Raw genomic sequence first — 22081 nt, forward strand, 5'->3', positions numbered from 1 at the left:
TGAAATCGCAGCAAAGCAGGTTCAGGTTACACACGAAAGAAAAGTTAGTAGCTGCAAGTCAGAACAAACTGGCTGAAGAGGCTGGAGCAGTGCTGTCACTGGAGGCTTCTAGATGAGTTAGCCCAGTGCTTGTCAGGAATGACAGAGGTGCAGTGATCGTGCCTTGGGGCAGAGCTGTGCAGGAGCTGACCTCCTGAGGTCCCCTCTAGTCCTATTTCTCAGCATTGCACTTTTCCCTCCCACCCCACCTTCAGACTTCTGTTCCTCCCACAAGCTTCCCTTTATCTCCAGCTAGTCTCCTAAAAATAATTGCTAGCTGCCTATCCTATTGTATTATGCATGTGTAGGAAATGCTTTCTGCAAAAGGCAGTTCTGCAGTTGGACGAGATCAATCTAACCCATGGGAAGGACACTGCTTCCTGCCATTTCTAGAGATACACTCTGGACACAGGAAGAGAGTTCTCACTGTAGGATTTAGACCCTGTCACTTAGAAATATTTTAAACCATCAATATAAATTTGGGCCACAGCTGATAATTTTTATATAGGGGTCAGAAAAAAAGGAAGGTAGATGTATCATTATTTTATGACATATGTTCTAAGCATATGCTGCAAGTGGGTACATTTCCCTGCTGCTCAAAGAGATTATGCTGAAAGGGCACTCACTGGCTCGCTGTGAGCTTACCCGAGCGTTCTCCCGTATTGCTTAGAGGAAAGGGAACGGTGACCTAGGAGCGAGCAGCTGAACTCGGACTCGGAGCTCAAATGATGCAACAAGGCAGTAGAACCGCATGCCCTCGACACCTCCAGCTCTCAGATTTCCTTCCGAAGCGGGGGGAACGTCCCACGGCTCCCGGTCCGGCACAGCTCCTCCCGCGGTCCACGCAGCGCCGAGGAGGACGGACTAGAAAGGGAATTGCAAGCCCCGGTGTCCCTGAGCCGCGGCGATGCTCGTCTCCGGCCCGCGACCCCGCATCCATGCCGCCTCCGTGGGGCTCCATTGATCCGCGCAGATGCGCCGTCCCGACGGCATGAGGGAGCGCGGCGGGGACAGACGGGAGCCGTCCTGTCCCGCCCCGCCCCGATCCCGGCCGCACGTGCTGGGGGAGCCACGCCGCCCGATCCCCCGGCGGAGAGAAGCGCTGTACCACCGCGCCGCCCTCCCAGCTCTTTTTTTTTTTTTTTTTTTTTTTTTGATATAGATGTATTTTAACTCTTGCTTAGCAAATTGCGCTTGATGAGCTCACGATGCCGCGCCTCCCCGCCCCGGGAGGCAGGGGGATGTGAGGCAGCTCCGCGCATCCCTAGCGCTTCCGCATTACTCGGCCGCGCTTTGTGTCATTATTGTTATTCTTTTGCCTTTTTTTTTTTTTTTTATTCCCCCCATCCAATTCCTTCTCGCTGTCCCGCCCCGCGCCGAGCCGTGCTGCTCCGCGCGCAGGTGGCTCCATGCGCTCCCGCGGGGGCGGCCCCTTCGCCTCTCAGCGCCGAGCCGGGGCGGGTAGAGCGGCCGCCAGCTCCGGCCCCACCGCCTCCGCCGCGGGGGGCGGCCCCGCCCGGGCGCGGGGCGGGCGGGCGTGAGGCGGGCGGGCGAAGTTTCTCTGGCGGGGAGGGAAGGACGCGGCCCCGCGGCGGCAGCAGCCCGGCTTTGGCCATGAAGAGGAAACAGAAGAGATTTCTGCAAATGACGCTGCTCTTCACCGCGGCGCTGATTTTCCTGCCCGACATCGGCCTCTGGTCTCTCTATAGAGAGAAGCACCTGGTGAAGCCGGCCGAGCCCGCCGAGCCTCAGGTAGCCGGGATGAGCGGGCTGGGGCTGTGAAAGTTGCGGGCACGAGCGTGGGGTGCCGGGTGGGAGCATGCGGGCTGCGGGGAGTTCAGCGCTGTGGTGAAGGCAGCGGGTTGTGCAGAGAGGAGCGGAGTTCTGCCCCCAACTTTGGTTTGTCTGGCGGTGTGTGACTGGATGCTCACCATCCCTCTCGCCAACTCACTGCTCTCCTTTCCACTGAAAACTCAAAGGTGTGTTCGACAGCCTTTTTTTTTTTTTTTTTTTTTTTTTTTTTTTTAAACCTTATTTATTTATTTTTTAACTTTCAATCTTTTGGACATTACCAGTGTGACCCGTTACAAGTGCTCTGCATGTAACTTCTGGTCAGATTAATGCCACACCAGGCTTCTAAATATTCCCAGTTTATAACAGCCTCTTTCACCCTTATTAATAACGGTAGTTGACATAAGATGTTGGTTGCTTTCTGTCTTGTTTTTTCTTTTTTTTGTTGTTGTTGTTGTTGTTTTTTCCCCTGAAGTTGTTCTTTCTCTCGTTGGGTTTCTGTACGGCTCGTAAATCACAGTGAGACCTGCATCGAGGGAAGTTTTGTTTGAGGGAGTTGTAACATCATAGTGCTTTAAAAACCCTGCCTGCAATTTACTAAAGCTTGTGTGTGTTCTGCTCAACACTGCTGCACTTCGGCACCAGCACTGTAATTGTGATTTAAATACAATATAAATGTTTTATAGGTCATTAGTAAAAAATTACGAAGTTGCTCAATCTTCTAGTCACATCGCCTTCATGGTGGAGTGCATTAAGCAGCGCCATGTGTCACTTTGGTGCGTTAGTGGTCTTAATGTCAGGGGTCAATACCTGAGTGTATAGCACATTCTCCACATGCTGACTGTTTAAGGCACTTGCTTCATCTGAACAGCAACATGCTTTATTTTTTTGTTTATGTAAGCTGCTAGAAGTTAGTCCTCTGAGGTGTCATCAGTTTAGTAATGAAATGTGCTGAATGGAGGATACCCTAATTACAACAGGAAGATGTGAAGGGTAGCTTCCCAATTTACTCTGTCCTTCTGAGGGTTTTAATATGCAGTAGATGTCAGGTGCTAGACTTTAGTTGGAAATCATTTCTGCTGAAAGAAAATTATACCTGATTGCAAGTATCTGTCATTAGTTTGCAGTGTGCGTGCTGTAGTCTTCACCGTATCTGATTTACATTGTGATTTAGAAAGGCTGAAGTGTTCAATACAAGTAATCGTTTTCATGTTCGTTGCATGGTTCTTCTAAGAGCACTATGCCTTGAGATAAGGTGAACTTTATGTGTGCCAGTCTGAGCCCTAAGTACAGTGTGACTGGCTAGCATCACTGCAAAACAGTGTCAAAAAAAGAAATGCTGCCAGATAAAATGATGCTTGGCTGCTGCTCTCCAAGGTATTCTTACATCTGTGAAGGGCTTCATTCTACTAATGAAGAACGTTTAAATTTTAAGTTTTCTGAAAGGGTCTTCTTTCACTCGTTTTTTTTCTTCTTCCTCACCTGAATGCTAATTAAGCAGAAATGGGTTTAGTTTAATGGGAAAGCAATAAAATTGACAATGAAACTTTGACCCTTTCAGCTGATTCCAGTGTAGTTCTACTGTCAGTGGTAGAGCTGAGGTGTTGAATATGTCATGCCCTCTAAGGACAGCAGGTTGTCAGAGGCAGAGCACGATGCAGATGTGGTTCTTGTGCCTTTTGGTGCGTGAGTCATAACCCAAAGTGCATGCAAGGCATGAAGGTTGCAATGCAAGTTTTGAGTTTAACTCTCTGAAGTATAAAATAGATGACAAGAGGGCGGTCATTGAGATTATGCTGGAAAGAAGATACTAACAGAGAAGATCACATTAGAAACGTCATAATAGATAACTTTTCTCCCCTCTTATCTGAAGGTGAATGACTGCACTGAGTGTTGAGGCTCTGACTTTGCCCTTGGCATACCATTACTCCCTGTGTAGAGTGACTTAACATCAGTTCAAGGTCAATCCCACTGGAACTGTAACAGGCTTTTGTTGCTTCTGCTGAATTAGTGTTAGGTTACCCAGGTCCACAGGTGGAGGCACGAGGCAGTCAGTTTGCTATGGGATGTAATGACTATGGAAGAGGGACAGAGCTGTCATGAGTTAATGTATTAACTGCATACTGAACATGTGTCTCTGCTCTACTGCTGGCAGTAATGCAACCTTTACAATTACTGCCCTCTTATTTTAATAACAGCTAAATGGTGTTTCTGATCATCAGGTGTTCCTGAGGAGGTGAAGCAGTGAAATCTCAATACCCTGACTAGGGGAGGGAGAAACTTTGCGAAACATTGTTGAAACAGATGTCTCCAAACTGGGTTGGGAATGGGGCTCTGCCAGCCCCATGGGTGCCTGCTGTGGCTCTGGCCAAAAAGGGATGGTGGCAGCTGCTTGAAGTATGGTGACCCTGACAGCAGGGTTCAAAAGTAGTCTGTGTGCTGCATGTAGTCTGCTTGTGTCAGTGAGCAGTTTCCCCTGGGTGCCATGTGTTCCAGTGCCTCAGAGAGGGCAGTTGTGCTCTTTAGCGTTGCCTAAAAATTGTAATATAGCAACATCAGATGACATTTTTTCTTCTTTAAAGTCGTGCTCCAAGAAGTTACATAAGATATTTTTTGTCATTATGCAAATTCTGTCTGTTTCTGAGAGGAGGAGCTCTTTTTTTTTCTTCTATAGGACAGATTATAAGATTAAAAAAAAAAAAAATGCTATTGACAATGCTAATTTCAGGCAGCATTAATGATTCTGATTGCGTACATTAGTGCTCTGTGCATTATTGACATGAGTGTTTCGTACAAACTTCATTTTTGCCTAACATATTTTTCCAAGGTTTTCGCTTGTGATACTGATAAGTTTGGTCAGTGTATTTTGAATACTGTTATTGGGGCTTAGTTTAGCACAGTATTTGAAGTGAAGTTCAAAAGTAAAGAGCCAGAGATTAAGATCTGCCTTACATGGAGCAAAGAGCTGTAAAATATTGCTTGACAATAACACAGTACAGATAAAATACTGTATGTCAAATGCCCCCTAACTTCTAAAATTTGTTTGAATTCTTTTTCAACTGGTCTCCTATAGGAATAAAAGAAATTGAAATTAAAGAACCCTTATAAATTCTTTATCACATTTTAGTATCCTTAAGTTTCAATGACAGTTTCTATAGTTTAACTTTTTTTTCTTTTTTGTCATTGAGATATTACTTGAGATACTAGTATCCTGTTTGATACTTTCTTTTGACACAATCTCAAGGCATGATGGTTAGGGATTAGGATATGCTGATAAAGGTTTTAATTTCAGCCTAGTTTGGTGCGGGAACAGCACAGTACCACCAGCAGGATGTAATCCTAGTGCAAACCTGGCTACTTGCTGTCTGAAGTTAGTGCTACTTTGTCTGGCTGCAGTAAGGCTGTAACCTGCCCTTTTATACAGTCGCAGTAGGTGAAAAAGAACTTCATGTAGTAGAATGGAGTTTCCTACTGCAGCTTTCCAGTGCCCATAAAATAGGTGTGGTGCAAAGTGTTATGAGATGACTTTGTGCCTGCTTTTATGGGATGCCAGTGTTGTTGGCTGAAAAAGGAGAGCAGTCAGTCTAGTGAAGTAATTCCTGACACCTGTATAAGAAGGTAGAATTCTTGCCCTGTTTTGCTTATGCTCTGGTGCAGTGTTGCATGCAACATCACCCTTCTGCTTCAGGCACTTCCATGGGAAACGCTGTGACTGCAGCTCACACTCTCATAGAATAGAATAGTTAGGTTGGAAGGGACCTTCAAAGCTCACAGAGTCCAACTGCCTGACCACTTCAAGTCTAATGATGTTTGCATTTTTTATTCCCGCGTTTGTCCCTTTTTGTCCTTTTTTCTTCCCCCTCCCTCTCCCCTCCATTGCATTACTGTGCCCAAAACAGAGATCAAAATGCAGGCATCCTGCCAGAGGAAGGCTCTGTTCAATCAGATGGAGTCATGCTCTCCTTCCCTTGTTCTGTGAATCCCATATTTCTGTCTTGTTAGCCTGATGATTAGGTCTTTCTCTTAGGATACATGAGGTATGTGTCTAACCAACTCATCAGGATAGTAAGAATGTAATTGTGACAAGTCCTGGCTATGTGCAGGTTGGAAAACAGGCGCAAGATACGGCTTCCAGGTCTGGTAGCTGTGGAAGCACCCGCTTTGGTTTCTGAATCCAGGAGGTGGTTTAGGACTGAAATCTATCTTGCAAAGGTCATTAGTTTCTGAAGTCCATGAACGAAATGAAATTTCACACTTAGCCCGAGGCTGAACTTATGTTCATGGCTGTTGGGGGGACAGTCAGCTCCATTTGTTCGCTGCTGGTGCACTCTGGGTGCCTTGCTTAGGCCAGTCAGTTTTACTGCGAGAAAAGCTGAATGATAGAAGTGAAACATTCCTTTTTTTTCTCCATCACTGTATTTCCAATGCTTTTCCAGTTAATTTCAGCAGCTCCAAACTGCTGTACTAAGCATGGCTGGGTTAGGTCATGGTTAGGTGCCTGTTTCCTATAAGTGCCCTGACAGAAGTTGGCTGGTTGTGTAGGTGTTTGTTTCACTGTCTTGGTTACTGTTGGTTGCTTTCACCATAAACCTGTAAGGTAGAAGAGTTTTGCTTCTTTGCTAGCAGAGGAGTAAATAGGGTGACAAAGTCTACAAAAGCAGCTGCTTGACTGTTGCTGACATTAACTTTTACTATTTTGGGGAGTGTGTGGCTGACAGTAAATAAGAGTTATTGATAAGACAATGCCTCAGTTTCTGTGCATGTGCTGTTTGAGGCAGGTCCTCATCCCTCTCCAGTGTGCTTCCAGTGTGTTCAGTCCCTGTTTGTTCCCTAGGTCCCTCTGCTGCCATGCCAGTGTGTCTGCCCACAGGCCCCTGTACAGGGCACTGCGTGCTAGATAGGCAGTGGTGCCTCGATAGGCAGTGCACTGGCAGTCTCTTTGCCACCAAGTATTTAACAGTCAGACAGTTAACACTTATGTAATTCAATTTTTTTAATCTGAATTGCTCATGTGTAATTTTATTCCCCTGTAAATATTGGAGCCTACTGAGGAAAATATCGTTTGAGGTCTGAAACTGTTGTTAGTTTTAAGATACAATATTATTTTTGGCAATTAACAGTATGTTTTGTTGTATTCATTATACCAGAGGGAGCCCTCCTGTGGTTAATTTAATACCTATCAATTTTCAGCAATGTTACTAAACAGAATGTGTCTTGCAGGATAAAATCGGCTGATTTTTATATTTAGTAGTATTTCGATTTAACTTCGTGTTGGTAATGTGCTTTCACTTGTTATTGTGTGCAGCCATATTTTTAAAGCACAGTCATTTCAGATTCATAGGAATGAAAATGTCAGATTGAGAAAGCTCTGTGCAGGCCAACATGTGGATATTTTGCAGGGATGAGTGGGGACTCCATTCCTTTACCTGAGCAGTGGGATGCAGGAACCTTCACTGCTGAAGGATGAACACCAAGCTCTGCTTCATCCCCTCCCCAGGCATGATGCCACTCACTGCTTCCTAGACCTCCTCACCTCCCTGTGTGGGGGGTGAAGCTCTTGTGTTTGAGTCCAGAGAACCATAGCATGCTGTTGGGTGCATTGTGGTTGGGAGCTGGGCTGCACCATGCCCTGCATGTGTGGCTCTGTGAGATACAGCCCATGTGTGCAGACACATGACTGGAGAGAAGAAAGAAAGAACAATTCTGATTATTTTTTCTTTCTTTTTTCTTTTTATCTTTTTAATGCTCAGGCAGGTAACTTATGCTTTTCATCTAGCAATATGCTGATGCAGGCATTTATAGCAATTGACTTAAGCAAATCTGAGTGTATGCTAACTATTTTGGTGGACCCAGGCCAGGAGCAGGCATGTTTGGTTACTTTAGATAAGGCTTACCAAAATTAATTCAGAGCTTGACAAGTTAAATACAGTGCAGCTCAGGAATCCGCAGCTGAAAATCTTAGATCTATCAGAAACGTGCCTCACAGTCATGAGACAAAATTACCTCAGCTGAACAAAATAGCACTGCCAATTTTGAATGTTTCTTTAAAATGTGGAAAGGCCTTAACAGGAGATGTCAACCTTCTGTACCAATTCCTCTCTGAGAATGTCAGTGTAAACTGGTTTTTAAGGTCAGGCTCTATTGTGATTCATTGCTTTCCAGCTCTTTTTGAGAACTGCCACGTTTGAAGGAGCAGCATGGGGTGATGGGCTGGGCTGTACAGTCTTTGTCAAAATATGACTTTGATAGAGAAATCCCTCCCATCTTTATGAAAAACTGCTGGGGAGAGGCCTGCTTGAGGATGTCTGCTTGGAAAGTGAAGTTTGCTTCATGGGAGAAGGAGTGGAAGGAACCCTGAGCTTAATAGGGTGTCCTGCTTCTCTTTCAAATTTTTTTACCTTCATTTCTTTAATTTTCACATCTATGTTCAAAGAGGAGAAGATATGCCTCTAAGTCAATGCAAACACCTGCTAATTCAAGCCAGGTATTTAAACACTGTTGTAATAGCAATATATTAACAGAACTGTTGGAACAGAAATGGTGAGGTGTATGTGCAGCTAACATCAGAAATGCCATTCCAGGCTGGATGCCTGTTCCTTCTTTGGTCAGGGCTGCCATGTTCCTGCTCTAGGCAGTGTTTCACAGGTATGGCACTGTCTTGCGCTGCCATTTTCAAATCTCTTGGCAGATCTTTTAAAAGGAATTCCCTATCCCCCCTTTTTCTTATGTTTTCAGGCGATCTGTTCTCGCTTTAGCAAGCAGTCACTGGCTGAAACATGGATTTAATAGACAGCTACAGCATCTCGTTCCCCCCCACCCCCCCATCTCCTGTTGGTTACCATCCAGGGCCTGAAACTGTCAGCCAAGTCTCTGGTGACAGGACATAACAGCATTTGGCAGATGCTTCATCCGATTGTCATCTGCCAGGACGCTTTCCTGATGTAGCTGAAGAATATTTGCATGTGTTCTTCTGAACCCTGCGAGCAGCAAACTGCATGGAGTGGGAAGATCTGGGACCAATGGCAGCTCATGGGAGCCTCAACCAGGGCAGCTCCCTGCACTCAGCCCATTGCTGTCTGTAAAAAACGATGAACTTAGAGTGTAAATGGGACATAGCAGACCAGAAAATCTGGCCTTTACGATTTAAATGTTTCATCAATCAGTGATAAGCCATTGATTCTGAGCTTAAAATGCAGTGGGGATTTTAGCAGTTTGCTTCCATGCTATACAGCAGTTTATGACAGGATGCGATGATGCTAAGAGATGTAGCCAGGCAGAGTAATTATCTGAACTAGAATTTGGTCAGGACACTCGTGTTAAAACAGGGTGCTCTGGAAATTGGATTGCTCACTGGAGTGTGTAAGTGTAGATTTATCAGAATAACTTAAGGTGCTCATTTGCTTAAAGAAGCATAATTTTTCATACCTGTACTTAGAATACAAGTGGAATAATAGATGAGTTTGTTTAGGAATTTTTAACCTGTTTATTTATTATTGCTCTCTGAAAATAGTGTTCTATAAATTAAGTACTAGGAGCATGTAAACAAACGTTTAAGACAAGAAAGAACACTTTATAACCACACTGTACAAGTTCTGCTTGTAGGTGAAGATTGGGAAGCATAAGGGCTCCCTGTCTCTCTGTTCAGAGCTGATGTCTGGGAAGTAGAGGCTCTCCACATGCAATCCTGCAACTCTAGCAGCTTCTGTAGTGTGAGAAAAGTGCTTCACCCCATGTGTTTTTGCCTCACTGTGATTAAATCTCCCAGTTTTGCATCAGATAACATAACTGTCTGTAACAGCCAGTTTGTTGTTGCGCTCTGTCATTCAGTCCCTGGGCTAGAGGTTGTGCGTGTACTGTAATGTGTGGCTTGATGTGGTCGTGTCAGAGTAGGCAAAGTCAGGTACGTGCACAGGCACCTGTGAGGTCTGAGGTGTTTCCTTCTGTAAGATCTCTTCCTATAACAGCTAACTTGAGCGGATTCCTGCAAGAGAAATCTCTCTTCTGAGCAGATTAACTATACCCTTGGCAAGATTATTGCAGTCTCTAACGAAGTCCATAGAGGTGTAGTAGTAATTCTCCAGAGCAAGGTTACTTTAGAAGAGATGGCAAATTTTACCTAAATTTAAGCAGAATTAATATTCTTCAGTGTATCACCAGCTCTGAATCTGTCCTACACAGAATATAATCCAGGATTTAATGCAGTTATTCATATTGTTTTTCTATATGAATGGCAGAATGCCTCCTGTCATCCTTTAATGGGGAAAGACTTCTTATTTTCAGCGTAGCAGTACACCACTGCTTCTTGCTTTTTTTCCTCCTTGTTTGTTTCTTGTAGGGTGGTTGTGTGTTGTGTGTTGCTTTTTTCATGGGGAGCAGGGAGAGACAAAACATTTTAGTCTCTTTAATGTTTTTAAATCTTATTTGATGATTGGATAAATTATTTTGATTGCTTAAATCCTGGAAATTTTTAGATTGCTTTTTCTACTGAATAACAGTTTCACATTAGCATGGAAAATGCATGAAAGAGACATATTAATGCCATACTGCAAGAAAATATTGCAGCATTTCAGGCTCTGATAAATGACTACATTTTATGTTGCTTTTGATATGGACTCAAAATGAATGACAGGCTTGAACGCATGTTGTTTTTTCCAGAATGGCTCAGTATAAACTGAAGTGACAGTCAAATTGCTGATCAAATTTGGCAATTATAACTCAGGGTAAAAATGTAAATCTGGAGCTTTTATGATACAATAATGAATTCTCCACTGAAATTACAGTATGGCTATAGTCACAGCATAGATGGACATTAAAAAGTATTTGGGATGGCTTTAAAATTATCAGAAAACTTAAAAGATTGCATGCAAAAGCTTCACAGAAATGTGTTCCTGCAGCACTGCTGTACATATTTGATTTGGAACATGATCTGTGACCATATACTATGTTTCCCCTTCTTCCCTATTTCCTCACTTCTTGAGGAGAGGAATCATTAAGGGCTGTTAAAGATGCCAAGACATTATTTAAGCCATCCGTACCAAAGCATAGAGAAGAAGTACTTTACAAAGAGCTGCTATTACAAACGAGTCTTATTCTTTCTAAGACTGGGGTTGTATCTAGTTATTGTTCAGGAATTCCAGGCACTGCAGCACATTTCCTGGCTCCACTTAGAGTGACAGTGCAGTCATAAAAAACAAAGGTGTGTTTTACTGAAGCAACATCAGTATGAACAAGGGAAATAGAAATTTTTCTTCAAATGCTCAAGACAAACAACAGATGTCTCCTTCAGAAGCAATGCTGAAAAATTGTATTTTATAATGGGTGAAGGGAAATGGAAGTGGCATCATGCTAAGCAGCATCCTGCTTCTGCATCTGGAATGGATGCACGTGACAAATGAGCGCAGGAGGTTGAGCCCAGGAAACATGTACTTACTGCCTCACACTGCAGCCTGTTCAGATGGGAGGTCTTGGAAGACTCTCCTTTGTCCTTGTGAATTAGTAACATTTCTTCTGTGATTTATATGAGTGAAATCCAACTGAATCAAGTTTAAAACCTAACCAAAACATAGAGAGTTGAGATTCTTCTTGAGAGCATTTTAAAAAAACTGTTAGTAGAATAAATTCTTTAGAAATGCTTTTTAGTGTGGGCTTTCATGTGCCTTTTGTCTTTTATAAAAGTACATATGTGTAAGTATGTGGGGCTGTGAGCAACCTGATGGAGCTGTAGGTGTCCCTGTTCATAGCAGGGGAGCTGGACTAGATGACCTTTAAAGGTCCTTTCCAATTCAAACCGTTCTGTGATTCTGCCTGCATTTGTTTACAGACAGGAGGTGCTGAGGAGACCATTGCTTTGCTTCCTGCATTGGGAGGGAGGGTATTTTTTTAATGTAGCATGTCCTAACAATCTTAGAAGCTGTGCAAATATGTGGGGAAAGTGTATGTTTATGGATATAAATTCAGTGCAGCCTAAAGTGTCTTTGGCATTTTCCATTTTTTTAATAAATGTGGACGTTTCATATGTGGTTGGGTTTTTTTTTTTTCCTCTAGTCCCTCTTTCTGCACAGATTGTATGTGGGCTGGCTTTATGTACAGTTTTTGCACAGTGACTACTTTGGATGATCTACTGAACTTTTTTTTCTTCTCTATTTCTAAGCCTTGCAATGTGTGGGCAATAGAGATGCTGGCTCGTATCGTTTATACTCTTGATTCTTTCCAATCTGCCTTTCAGTCCTTTCTGCCCTTTATATGATGGACTCTCCTATGATCCATTTGTGTAGGAGACAGTAAACGAGTTTGTTCCAAAAAACTTGCCCCAAGCTGCTGTCTCTGCAACATGCTTTGCTAACCTGCTTTTCTCCTGATCTGTGATTTAAAAAAAAAATCAAGCGATTGACCTTCTCTTCCACTGAGTAACCTTCTTCATATTACAGATTAACCTCCCATTTACTGATCTGGTTGTTACTCTCTTTTCATGATAATGAAGAATGAAAACCTGCCAGAGTTTTAGGATAGAAGGGATGAGAAGGAAATGTGAAAGAAAGGAAAATATACAGCCAGAAGAAGAGTGGCGTATAGTTCCTTTCTGTATCCTGTTAAATGTATTTCTGGTGCTTCTAAGTCACATTGTTCTTGTGTTTCCTATGCCTCTCCTTGCATATGTCTCTAATCTGAATCTCTGGCATGTACTGTTATTGAGTTACTATTTTTTTTTTTTTTTTTTTGAAGACATGCTAACTGCAACCTTGCTTCTCTATTCTAATTTATTTTAGTGTATTAGTAAAGCTGCTTTGGAATACCCTGGATTAATGATCCATTTATTTTGATTGCAATAAGCTCTTAGTTTTATGTTAACTGCATCATACAAACATGACCTGTGGGCTTTTAACGTTGTAGTGAATTGAAGCTGTGTGTGAATAAAGCATGCTTCATAATTTTATACCGCAAACTGAAGCTGCTCTTAAGAGGAGGCTGTGACCTCTCTCAAGATGTTTGCTGAGGCTGGGCAGAACTGAAGCAGCATTTGAGTTCTGAAGGATATAGCCATAAGGGAGTCTGTACTTCAGACCAAGAAGCACGAGAATGATTCACCTCAGGCTTTGGCATGGGAGTGGGAAACCGCTGCTCGTTGTGGTGCAGGCTGGGAGAATTCTGTAATGCAGATAATTTCCCAGAAGTTCATTCAAAAAAAAGCATTGAATTTAATTTTTTTCTTGTAAAAGTTACACACATTTAATTACTGCACAGGTAACTTTATATTAATTGTTGCACAGGTAACTTTATATTTCTTTTCCTTTTTGGAGTAGGGAGTGTTGCTTGCTGCATTTTTCTTTGAGAGCTGTGTTGGAATGTGAGCATACTGAATTTATTTATTTATTTATTCATCCATTCATTTTTCAAAAATAAGAATGTCGTCATCTTTACATCCTGAATATGTCTCAGGAGTTCACTTTAGCCTGCTTTTCTGAGCAGTTTCTCCTCCGGACTAACATTATGGGCAGAACAAGACACCAGCAACAAAAGCCCCTCAAATCTAGAAATCTTAGTAAAGTTGGCCTTACTCATGCTTCAGAGGCAGTGGACTTTGAAAGTCTTGACAGTGCTTTAGGTACCCGAATAATGTACTATGTTTCACTAGCAACTTTAGGCTGCAGCTGTAGTTTTTGTTAAATTTGCCTTTTAAAAAGAGAGCTGGAAGCTGACTGTTTGTAGTCCAAAACTACACTTCAGCAAATGTCCTTAATAGAAACAGAATGTGCTTCTCCCTAGAGCAATTTCTTCTGTCAATTTAGGGGTCTCTTAACTATAAAAGAGGGATAAAAACAGTGTTTGAAATTAAGAATCCCAACTCCTGAAGGAGAGCAGTGACTTGGCAGTGACTGAGATGCCCAAGAGGTTGGAAAACATCTTAAACATGAAGCTACTTAAGAGGAGAGAACACGTAAAACAAATCCTGAAACATTCATTCAAATTGCTTCAGAAGAATCTTCAGGAAGGAAAATAACTCTTGAGTTTTGAGTTTGCTGTACTTGGAAACTGAAGTGATCTATTCTGAAGAAGCCAATGACCTGTGGTTGGTGTTTGGAAGATTTGTTGTAATGGATAGAAAGGGAAAAAAAAAAAAAAAAAAAAAAAAGGCAAGGGAGAAATCCGGGGTAGGATACAGGCAGGATATTACTGCTATAACATAATCTTCTGTCTTACTTTGTCAAGCCCTCTGAAATAAAATGTGGATATATATATAAAATCAGGTGAATGCAGAAGTAAATAATCCTACTTCTACATACACAGCAATAACTTTTGAGGTAGTAATTGCTACTCGGGAAAGAGCTCTCGATGCTTATATTAGTTTTATGAAAATGTTAGCTTTCATTTCAAAGAGGATAACATGTTATTACTACTGTGTAAATTCATTTTGCACTCTGAAATACTGTATGCAATTCTGGTGCAATCATAATCATCACAGATGGGGTGGAAAAGATGCTTATCAAGGGTGACTAAATTATGTAAAGGCTTCATTGTTGAGTGACTGATGAGAAGAGAGTACTGAGAATAAACACGATAGAGGTATTGTAGAAGAGAGTAACATGGAAAATATATGCAAAGATCACTTAATTCACTTTCTCTTTCAATAGGAATAATAACATCAAATTAAGTAGTGTGCTGGGTTCAAAACGAATAGCAGGCAGGGGTCTTTGAAAAGTAGGCTATTAAACTGCAGAGCTTTCCGAACCAGGGATTGTAGGTATTAAAAGTCTGTGTTGCTGCAAGAAGCAATTGAATGCATTCATCAAAGAAAAATGCATTAATGCTAAAGACACTATCTCTATCTAGTGAAGTCCTTAAACCAGTAGCTAGAGACTGGAGAAGTAAAGTAGGGAAGTGAAGTTGCTTGTTTGCTATGTATTTATATCTTATGATGTGCTGTTGATCGTTGTCCAAAACAAATAGTTGTCTAGATGGACATTTTCATATTACTTTTATAAAAGTCATTCTTATACTAATAATGAGTAAGCTAAAGTCATCTATAGTAGATGCTGGTGGAAAATCAAGTGGTGGAACATAGGGAATTTGAGTGAGTTACTGAATGCTAGAGAATTTTCTGTTAAGTCAGTGACAAAAGTAAATGTCATTGAGATCCAGTGTTTCAGCTTTACAGTGAATTTGAGATGTGGCACTCCAAGAAAGAGAGTATCCTAAACTAGGTGTAACTGTAACAGTGTGCATTTTCCTATTATCAATCTGTGTCTTGGTGCATTATTTAATATCTGTGGGAGACAAAAACATGATTTCAAGATTCAGAGCTTCAATTGGTCTTAATGTAGGCACTGACCCCTCTCTCCATCCTCTCTGTTGGTAACAATAGTTTCCCAGATCTTCTGCATGCTTACCCTACTTTTTATATAACTGTTTTCTCATTTTCTCCCCTGTTAGTAGTGTTCAATTTTTCTTGTCCGGAATAAAACATGTTGAATATGGCAGAATGTAATAAGGAACGTGCTATATTTGAGATTATGGTATTGTCTGTGGTTGTGGAGCTGGGTGGGGGTTTGTGGACTTTTGTTGTGGGGTTTTTTTTTGTTTGTTTGTTTGCTTTCTAGAGCTGAGAGGAAATATTTACTTACATTGCCTATATTGCATATAAAGGCGACCTTGTGGTCTGAAAATATTTACTCTGAGATGTCTGCAGAATTTTACATTCATTTTCCTGTAACTTGTACTCTTGGGTAGCAATAGCTATGAATATGGTATTTTGCTCTTTGCACACTATTCACATTTTCCTGGTATTAAGCTTTGTTTGATATCAAAACTGTATTTTGGATTTCAATATGAATAGAACCTACCACAAGAATGTGTGGCATAACTGGATAAGAAGAAAGAGAAAAATGTTTTCTTTCTCTGTCCTCAGTAGGGTTACTTACAGGAAACCTTGTTCATTAGGATTCTGTCAGCTGTGCTGATCATGGATTTGCCAGGTGCTTACCAGAATATTGCTTAATAGTTTTCTGACAGTAACTGGTGAAGACAAAAGCTGTTTTCTCTGTTCTTTCTTTCCTCCTATTTTTTTCTCTTCTCTCTTTTTTATTCCCTCCAAGTGAATAGCATGATATGAATTTGCCAATGCAAAACAGTACATGTAAGATGGGAAAGGTATTTTCAAAGAACTCTCTTGGAATCTAGTTTTGAATGCTTATTTGCTAAAACCTGCTCCCACACTGGTCTGTTATAGATTTAAAACTGTTCTATTTCTCTTTTTCCTAAATACATGTATGCTAATATTCTGTGCTTTTATGTACGAGTTACAGTATGACACTGTCAACTGTTTTGTTGTCTGGATGTCAGGGCTTAAATTATACAATCACACAGGTGTTTGCAGAGTCTTTCTTTGGGAAAACATTGAAAACAAGATTTAAAAAAAAGAAAGTCTTCATAGGCATCCATCCTCATTACTGGAATAAAGCTTCCATTGCCTTCAATGGGAACTGAGTTTTGTAATCAGTGCTGTCAGTCACCATCTGGGCTGACTTTTTCTTTCACATCTGAATCTTACCATAGAGTCCTTCCTTTCTGGGATACCATCTGCCACGCAGTTTCTTTTGACTTGTTTCCAGCACCAACCTTTGTGTCTTCTTTCATGTCCTCTTTTGTGCTCCAAGCAACCTCACAAATCTCCATTCTCCCTGCAATGAAGTACCCCATCAATAAAAGCCATTACCAAGCCCTGGCCAACATCACAGTTATCTGAAAAAAAAAAAACCAAAAAAACAAAAACCTGTCAGGAGGCCAAGGCTTATAAGGAGTCAATCCCAAGCCCTTTTCTCAACCATACATGTCATATTTTAAAGCAGTATCGTTGAGTTTGAGCCACTGATGACTATGTCTTTTCTGTTGGTAAAAGAAATAAGTTAGTATGGCAGCTAACCTAGCAATAGCTTACAAAGCTCCTATAGGTCTAAAAATAAGATCAGGTAGCATTAATGTAACAGAGTATAATTTTTTTTTAAGTGTTTTACACAGTACAGCCATATTTATGAAAACTTGAGCAGAAATAAAAGCAATTTTTCACTGGTTCTTGCTAACAGCCCTGAATTTGTTTTCTGATTAGTGCAGAATGCCAACAATTTACATGGTGCTTTGTAAGTCAGTATAGAAAGTCAATATGTATTTATAAGTCAATATAGTAGCCCGTATCTTCTGGTTTCAAAGAAAAGGAAAACATAGTGGTGTATTAGAAATAATACATAGCTTTGAAAAGAAGAAAGTGGTACAGTAAATCTAAGACAAGCTTTAAAATGGAAGTGTGAAATAAAGATTAATAGTTAGCTTAAGATTTACTTCATGGATTGTAAGCATACATAGGTCATTCTGAAAGTAATGCCTCCTATTTATTTCCGTGGAAACTGGAACATACTCAAAGAGCACAATAACACTGTTGGATTGAGCAAATTCTTACCTCTGAAAGACTGTTTTTCAACATAGCCACCACTGTTATCTATGCTCTTTTACCAGCAATGAACAAGAACTGCGTGCAGCGTTCATAAAAATTTGCACCAATGGGGATGACCCACTGTCATTCTCACCACTGCTGAAATGGAACCACTGACTGCATTCACTTCCACCGTTTGGTCTCCATAAATGTTCCCAAGTATTGATGAATGGTGCTTTTTTTCTGCATGGAGGATTTCAGTGACACACCTTTGCTTCATGCCTGCTTTCTTGTCAGATGCCATTGTTTCAGAGTGCCCCTCTCCTGTTGTCTGTCACACAACAACAACATGCTGCAGAATATTGGTGGGAATACTCAGTCTCTTCTGCCGTACCACCACCTGCCTCTGATGTTAATAGCCCATATAATAAAATAGTAGGCATAACTTTCAGAGCAGTCCCATAATTCAGATGTAATAGTCAGTGTACATTGCACGTATAAGGAATTTATATATATATATATATATATATATATATATATATGAATAGATGAATAGGAGACCTTTTCTTCTAAGTGGTTTCAGTGATGTGTCTTTTTGAAACAATACTTCAATTTTGAATGGAAATTGGTTCGTGAATTTTATTTGAACTTTAGATAAGGATGATTTAGAATTTCAAAGAGATGGGGGAAAAAAGAGAAGCAATTCTTACAGCAATAAACTTTGCAGGTGTGTGCATTTTTGTATATAAATACCATCTCCCTCATATTGTGACTAGTTAGCCTATGAGTAGAAACAAGCCGATTATTGTACTTATTCTCAAAGGAAAACATAATCTAGTATGAAAAGCCTAGCTTATTTCAAAGGTTAGAAAATGTGTCAACTTGCAGTTGTGCAGGAGAAAATTGAAATTGAGACTCTTGCAGGATCAAGGATTCCTAACACCTTACTGTGCCATGTTTGCTCATAGCTACTTTGCTTAAAATCTCTGTAAAAAGACTGTGCTGGAATACTGATGCAGAATAATTAAAAACCACCAAGCTATATCTGTAAATCTTTTAGTTTGTTTAAATGTATTGAAAAAAGAATACCCAATATTCTTTGAGAAGCCAAGTCAGCATAAGAAATACACTTTTCTCCAAGTATCTACCCATTTCTTGCTGAGCATAGTGTGAATGTCCAAGTACTGGCGTGGACCTAAGGAACTGAGGCTTGTTGATTTTTGGTTGTTTGCCATGTCTAGCTTATTTCATTTCCTTGTGATTGACTTCCATTATTTATAAGATACAGCTAGGAAAACTACCCTTGTAAAGCAATTTTCAATTGTAGATGAAAAAAAGTGATATGTAAGAACCATAAGACTTTTAATTATTCTGACTGCTTTTGATGTTCAGCTTTATCTTAAAGAATTTTCTTGAAAACTCTTTGTTGTCTGGTAGATGTTGTGGGGAGCAGTCTACTCATGTGCCTGTTTCCTAGGATAAGGTAGTTGAGATTATTTTACAATTTCAACTGTGTGATGTCATTCTTGTACTGTTCCTCCTTGAGAGGAGAAGGAAGAAGTTTGTTTTCCAAAAAAAGGGGGAGTTTTTACACACAGGTCTCTCGACACGCCCAAGTATTTTCAGTTGTACGTTAGATTTTCCAGATTACCCAAGCAAACATGTCATGGAAAACTGTCGGTTTCCCTCTTCCTTCTAAGCAGCCAAAGAAATATGAAAATAAAGTATTGCTAGAGTTTTGCAGCAGTGCTTTGTGTTGTGTCTGATTTCAGAGCAGTAACGGTTAGGAACAAGGAAGATGAATCTGGCTGACATATATCAGCTTTCAACACTATGGCAGTCCGCTGGAGTCAAATTTTTCATGGCAAAGCTCTGGCAGCCCGTAAGATTTTTTCTTTCTGTCTGTCTCAGAATTTTTCTGATTCATTTTAGGCACTTTCTGCTGAAGTGCAGAAACAACTGTTCCATCCACCTTCCATCTCTACCCAGTCAGATTCCATAGAACAGTGCCTGTCCTTACTCTACTGGGTATTGAACTTGTGATGTGATAATCTACACAGAAAGATCTGTCCACATATATTACTATTTTGTGGGATTTTTTTCCCCACATAGGGAATTCTGGGCAGTTAAAATAGTGCTTGAAACCACAATACAGCAATGCCTTCAGACTTAGTTGGATGTCTCTGCACTGGGTGATCTCTTCAAGCATATGTTGTCAGTATTAAGGACAAGTTTGCTTATTTAGAGGCACAACTATGTCAACGTTATCATGTTTGTTTATTTGGTGGTTCTTTTTTTTTGTTTGTTTGTTTTTTGGTGGTGGTTTTGTTGTTTCTTTGTTTTTAGCCCTGAATGCTTACAAGCAGGGAATCAGTCTTGTCTGTGCAAAAAAAAAAAACACCAACATTTAATTTCAAACACCTCTTAGGATATAACAGTTGATTATAGATGCAGTTAGGAGCAAATTCTTTTAAAAAGACAACAACAATGAAGGAGGATGGTGTCTAAAGTAAAATGATTCTGAGATGAAAAAGTCTAGTTGGTCTGTTGCACTTCTTTTTCTGATTTAAGCCTTGTGATGGTACCTGAACTAACCAAGCTTCTTCAGATTGGTTATTAATGAGCCTGTATCATGGCTTTTTATGATGGTTTCTCTTTATGTATTTAAACACAGGTTAGTTTTTGTTTTTGAAACAATAAGTATTTGCTTTCTTCAGTTTGTTTACAATATTGTAAAAGTAATCAGTGTATTAACAACATTTAATTTTCTATTGGATTTATCTGTTTAAGCAGCCCCTTTCTGTCCCAGGAGAGGAATGAAGAGAAATCATAGAGACTGGGTTGTTTGTTTGTTTGTTTTTTGGAAGGGGTAAGGGATGGTGCACTCTTGTGATGGGTGATTATGGAATAATATGTCTACAGGGAAAATTACTTCTTCCTTCTCTTTATTAGTTAGCGGCTGGCTTCTGTCTTGTGGTCTGAAGACTTAGAGCCCATATACTTCACGTCTTCACAGACAAGTTAATACAGTACTTTGTTTCAGCTGACTTCAAATTTTGTTCATTACTGACTTCAGTCTTGGGAATATTATTATTCCTTATTGTTCTGCACTTTGGCAAAATCAGTCAAGAGGCCATCATTCTAGCAGAAAGCTGTGACCGATTGCTTTAAAAATAAATGATACTTGCACTGACACAACAGAGGAAAAAGGTTCATTAAAACTCATGTTGGAGAACTCTCATCACTCTTTTTCCATTGCATTTGACATTGCCTGAGAGTCTGTTATGTTTATTTTTAGAGACTATTGTTCTTTTTAAACCTGCTCTGCAATGTGAGGAAAGTAATAATGCTTTCAAACGGGCAGAACTTAAATCTACAGCAGCAAGACACTGCACTTTCACATTATAATGAGGGACTGTCTCATGAAAAATCTCTTAAAAATAAATTTGACTCTGCCAAGGAAGGAAAAAAACACAACATCACAAGCTGCTTTAGGGCACATAGATTGAAAATCTGTCCACCTCATATATTAAGAATGTTATAACCCTTATAAGTGAGACATTCAGCACCGCATGTTCATTTTGATGATTTCTTTTGAACAGCTAGAGAAACAAGCTAGTTTCGTTCAGTTTACCAGCCTACTCTGCTATTCAGTGTCCTGATCATGTACAGAGCTGATCTAAAACTGATGTGTTCTGTAATTGTATGTCTGGAAGGGTAAAATATCATTTTTAAGTGAAGTGGTTAGAATAACCGAATTGGGGAGTATATTTTGATTCTTCTGTTTTAATGAAAGTAATGGAGACCAGTAAGAAAGTGTGAAGTTATTCTCTTTAACATAGATCAAAGCTAACATACATTTCTAGATCAAAGCTAACATACAACTGTTTTCAAGTAGAACATATTCAAATCTGTAAGTTTAAATAAAAAAAAAAAAAAGGTTTAAACCCGACAAATTATAGAAAAAAATACATTTCTTATATTTGGAAATTGGTGAATAGATTCAGGGAACGCTGCTTTCCTTTTCCCCCTTGTTTTCTCTGTGCTCCTCTGTTTCAATTGCTAGTTAGAAAGATAAAAATACTAATTGAATAAAAATGCACTAGTAAATATTCTTCCTCCTGTTATCTTCTGAGATTGTCTAAAGCGGTTAATTTTAAATGTGCTACAGGGTCAAATATGGTTTAACTCTGTTAAAGATTGTGTCTCTCTTTGGTATCTTTTCCAGATGAGGATTTTGCTTGTAGAACATGAATGCTATTTGATTCTGATAGTTGTACTTCTACAGCAAGTGTTTATAAGGTAAAATATTCCAAGAAAAATGTATGGATGATAATGGTTTCCACGGCTATGATTTCAAACCTTTGCAAAATCCTCACTTCTAACCTCGTGACTGACTTCTGGCCAGCTAGCCCAAACTATATCATCCTGTCTACTTGTAGAGCATGCCATGCTGTTCTGCTCTTGCATTAATACCAGAGTGTTGTGACTAGCTTTCACTCAGATGAAGTGTTTGTAGCGAGAAATACATTTGTGACTAAATAAAAATTCAGAAAGTATAGCTGTCATTATATATTCTACATTGCTGAAGCAGCTAACACATTATAGCAGCTGCCAAATTACCTGTAATCAGCATCTACACAATAGAAGGCACTCTGCATACTGATGAAGGTATGATTAACACCTATTAACAACATGGAATTTATCAATGGAAAAATAAAGATGATATAGTTGCACTATTCAGAAAGAACTGCTGTCTGTGAAGCTCCTGACTTTGGACATAGCAATTTAGACCGTTGTTGGAAATTTGCTAGCAGTTTTAAACTGTGC

At 40.2% G+C, this 22081-nt stretch overlaps 1 protein-coding gene across 5 annotated transcripts in view; it reads left to right on the forward strand.

The window, feature by feature from the left end:
• The first annotated feature begins 1600 nt into the window (after positions 1-1600).
• GALNTL6 (polypeptide N-acetylgalactosaminyltransferase like 6) overlaps positions 1601-22081 on the forward strand; it is a 487138-nt gene continuing 466657 nt past the window's right edge. For all 5 annotated transcript variants that reach the window (XM_048943578.1, XM_048943577.1, XM_048943579.1 and 2 more), the window contains exon 1: positions 1601-1791. In XM_048943578.1, the coding sequence (XP_048799535.1) occupies positions 1654-1791 (138 nt within the window). In that variant the 5' untranslated portion in view covers positions 1601-1653. The remainder of the gene's footprint in view (positions 1792-22081) is intronic.

The sequence above is a fragment of the Lagopus muta genome, chromosome 4 (genome assembly GCF_023343835.1).
Source record: "Lagopus muta isolate bLagMut1 chromosome 4, bLagMut1 primary, whole genome shotgun sequence".
Taxonomy (NCBI): domain Eukaryota; kingdom Metazoa; phylum Chordata; class Aves; order Galliformes; family Phasianidae; genus Lagopus; species Lagopus muta.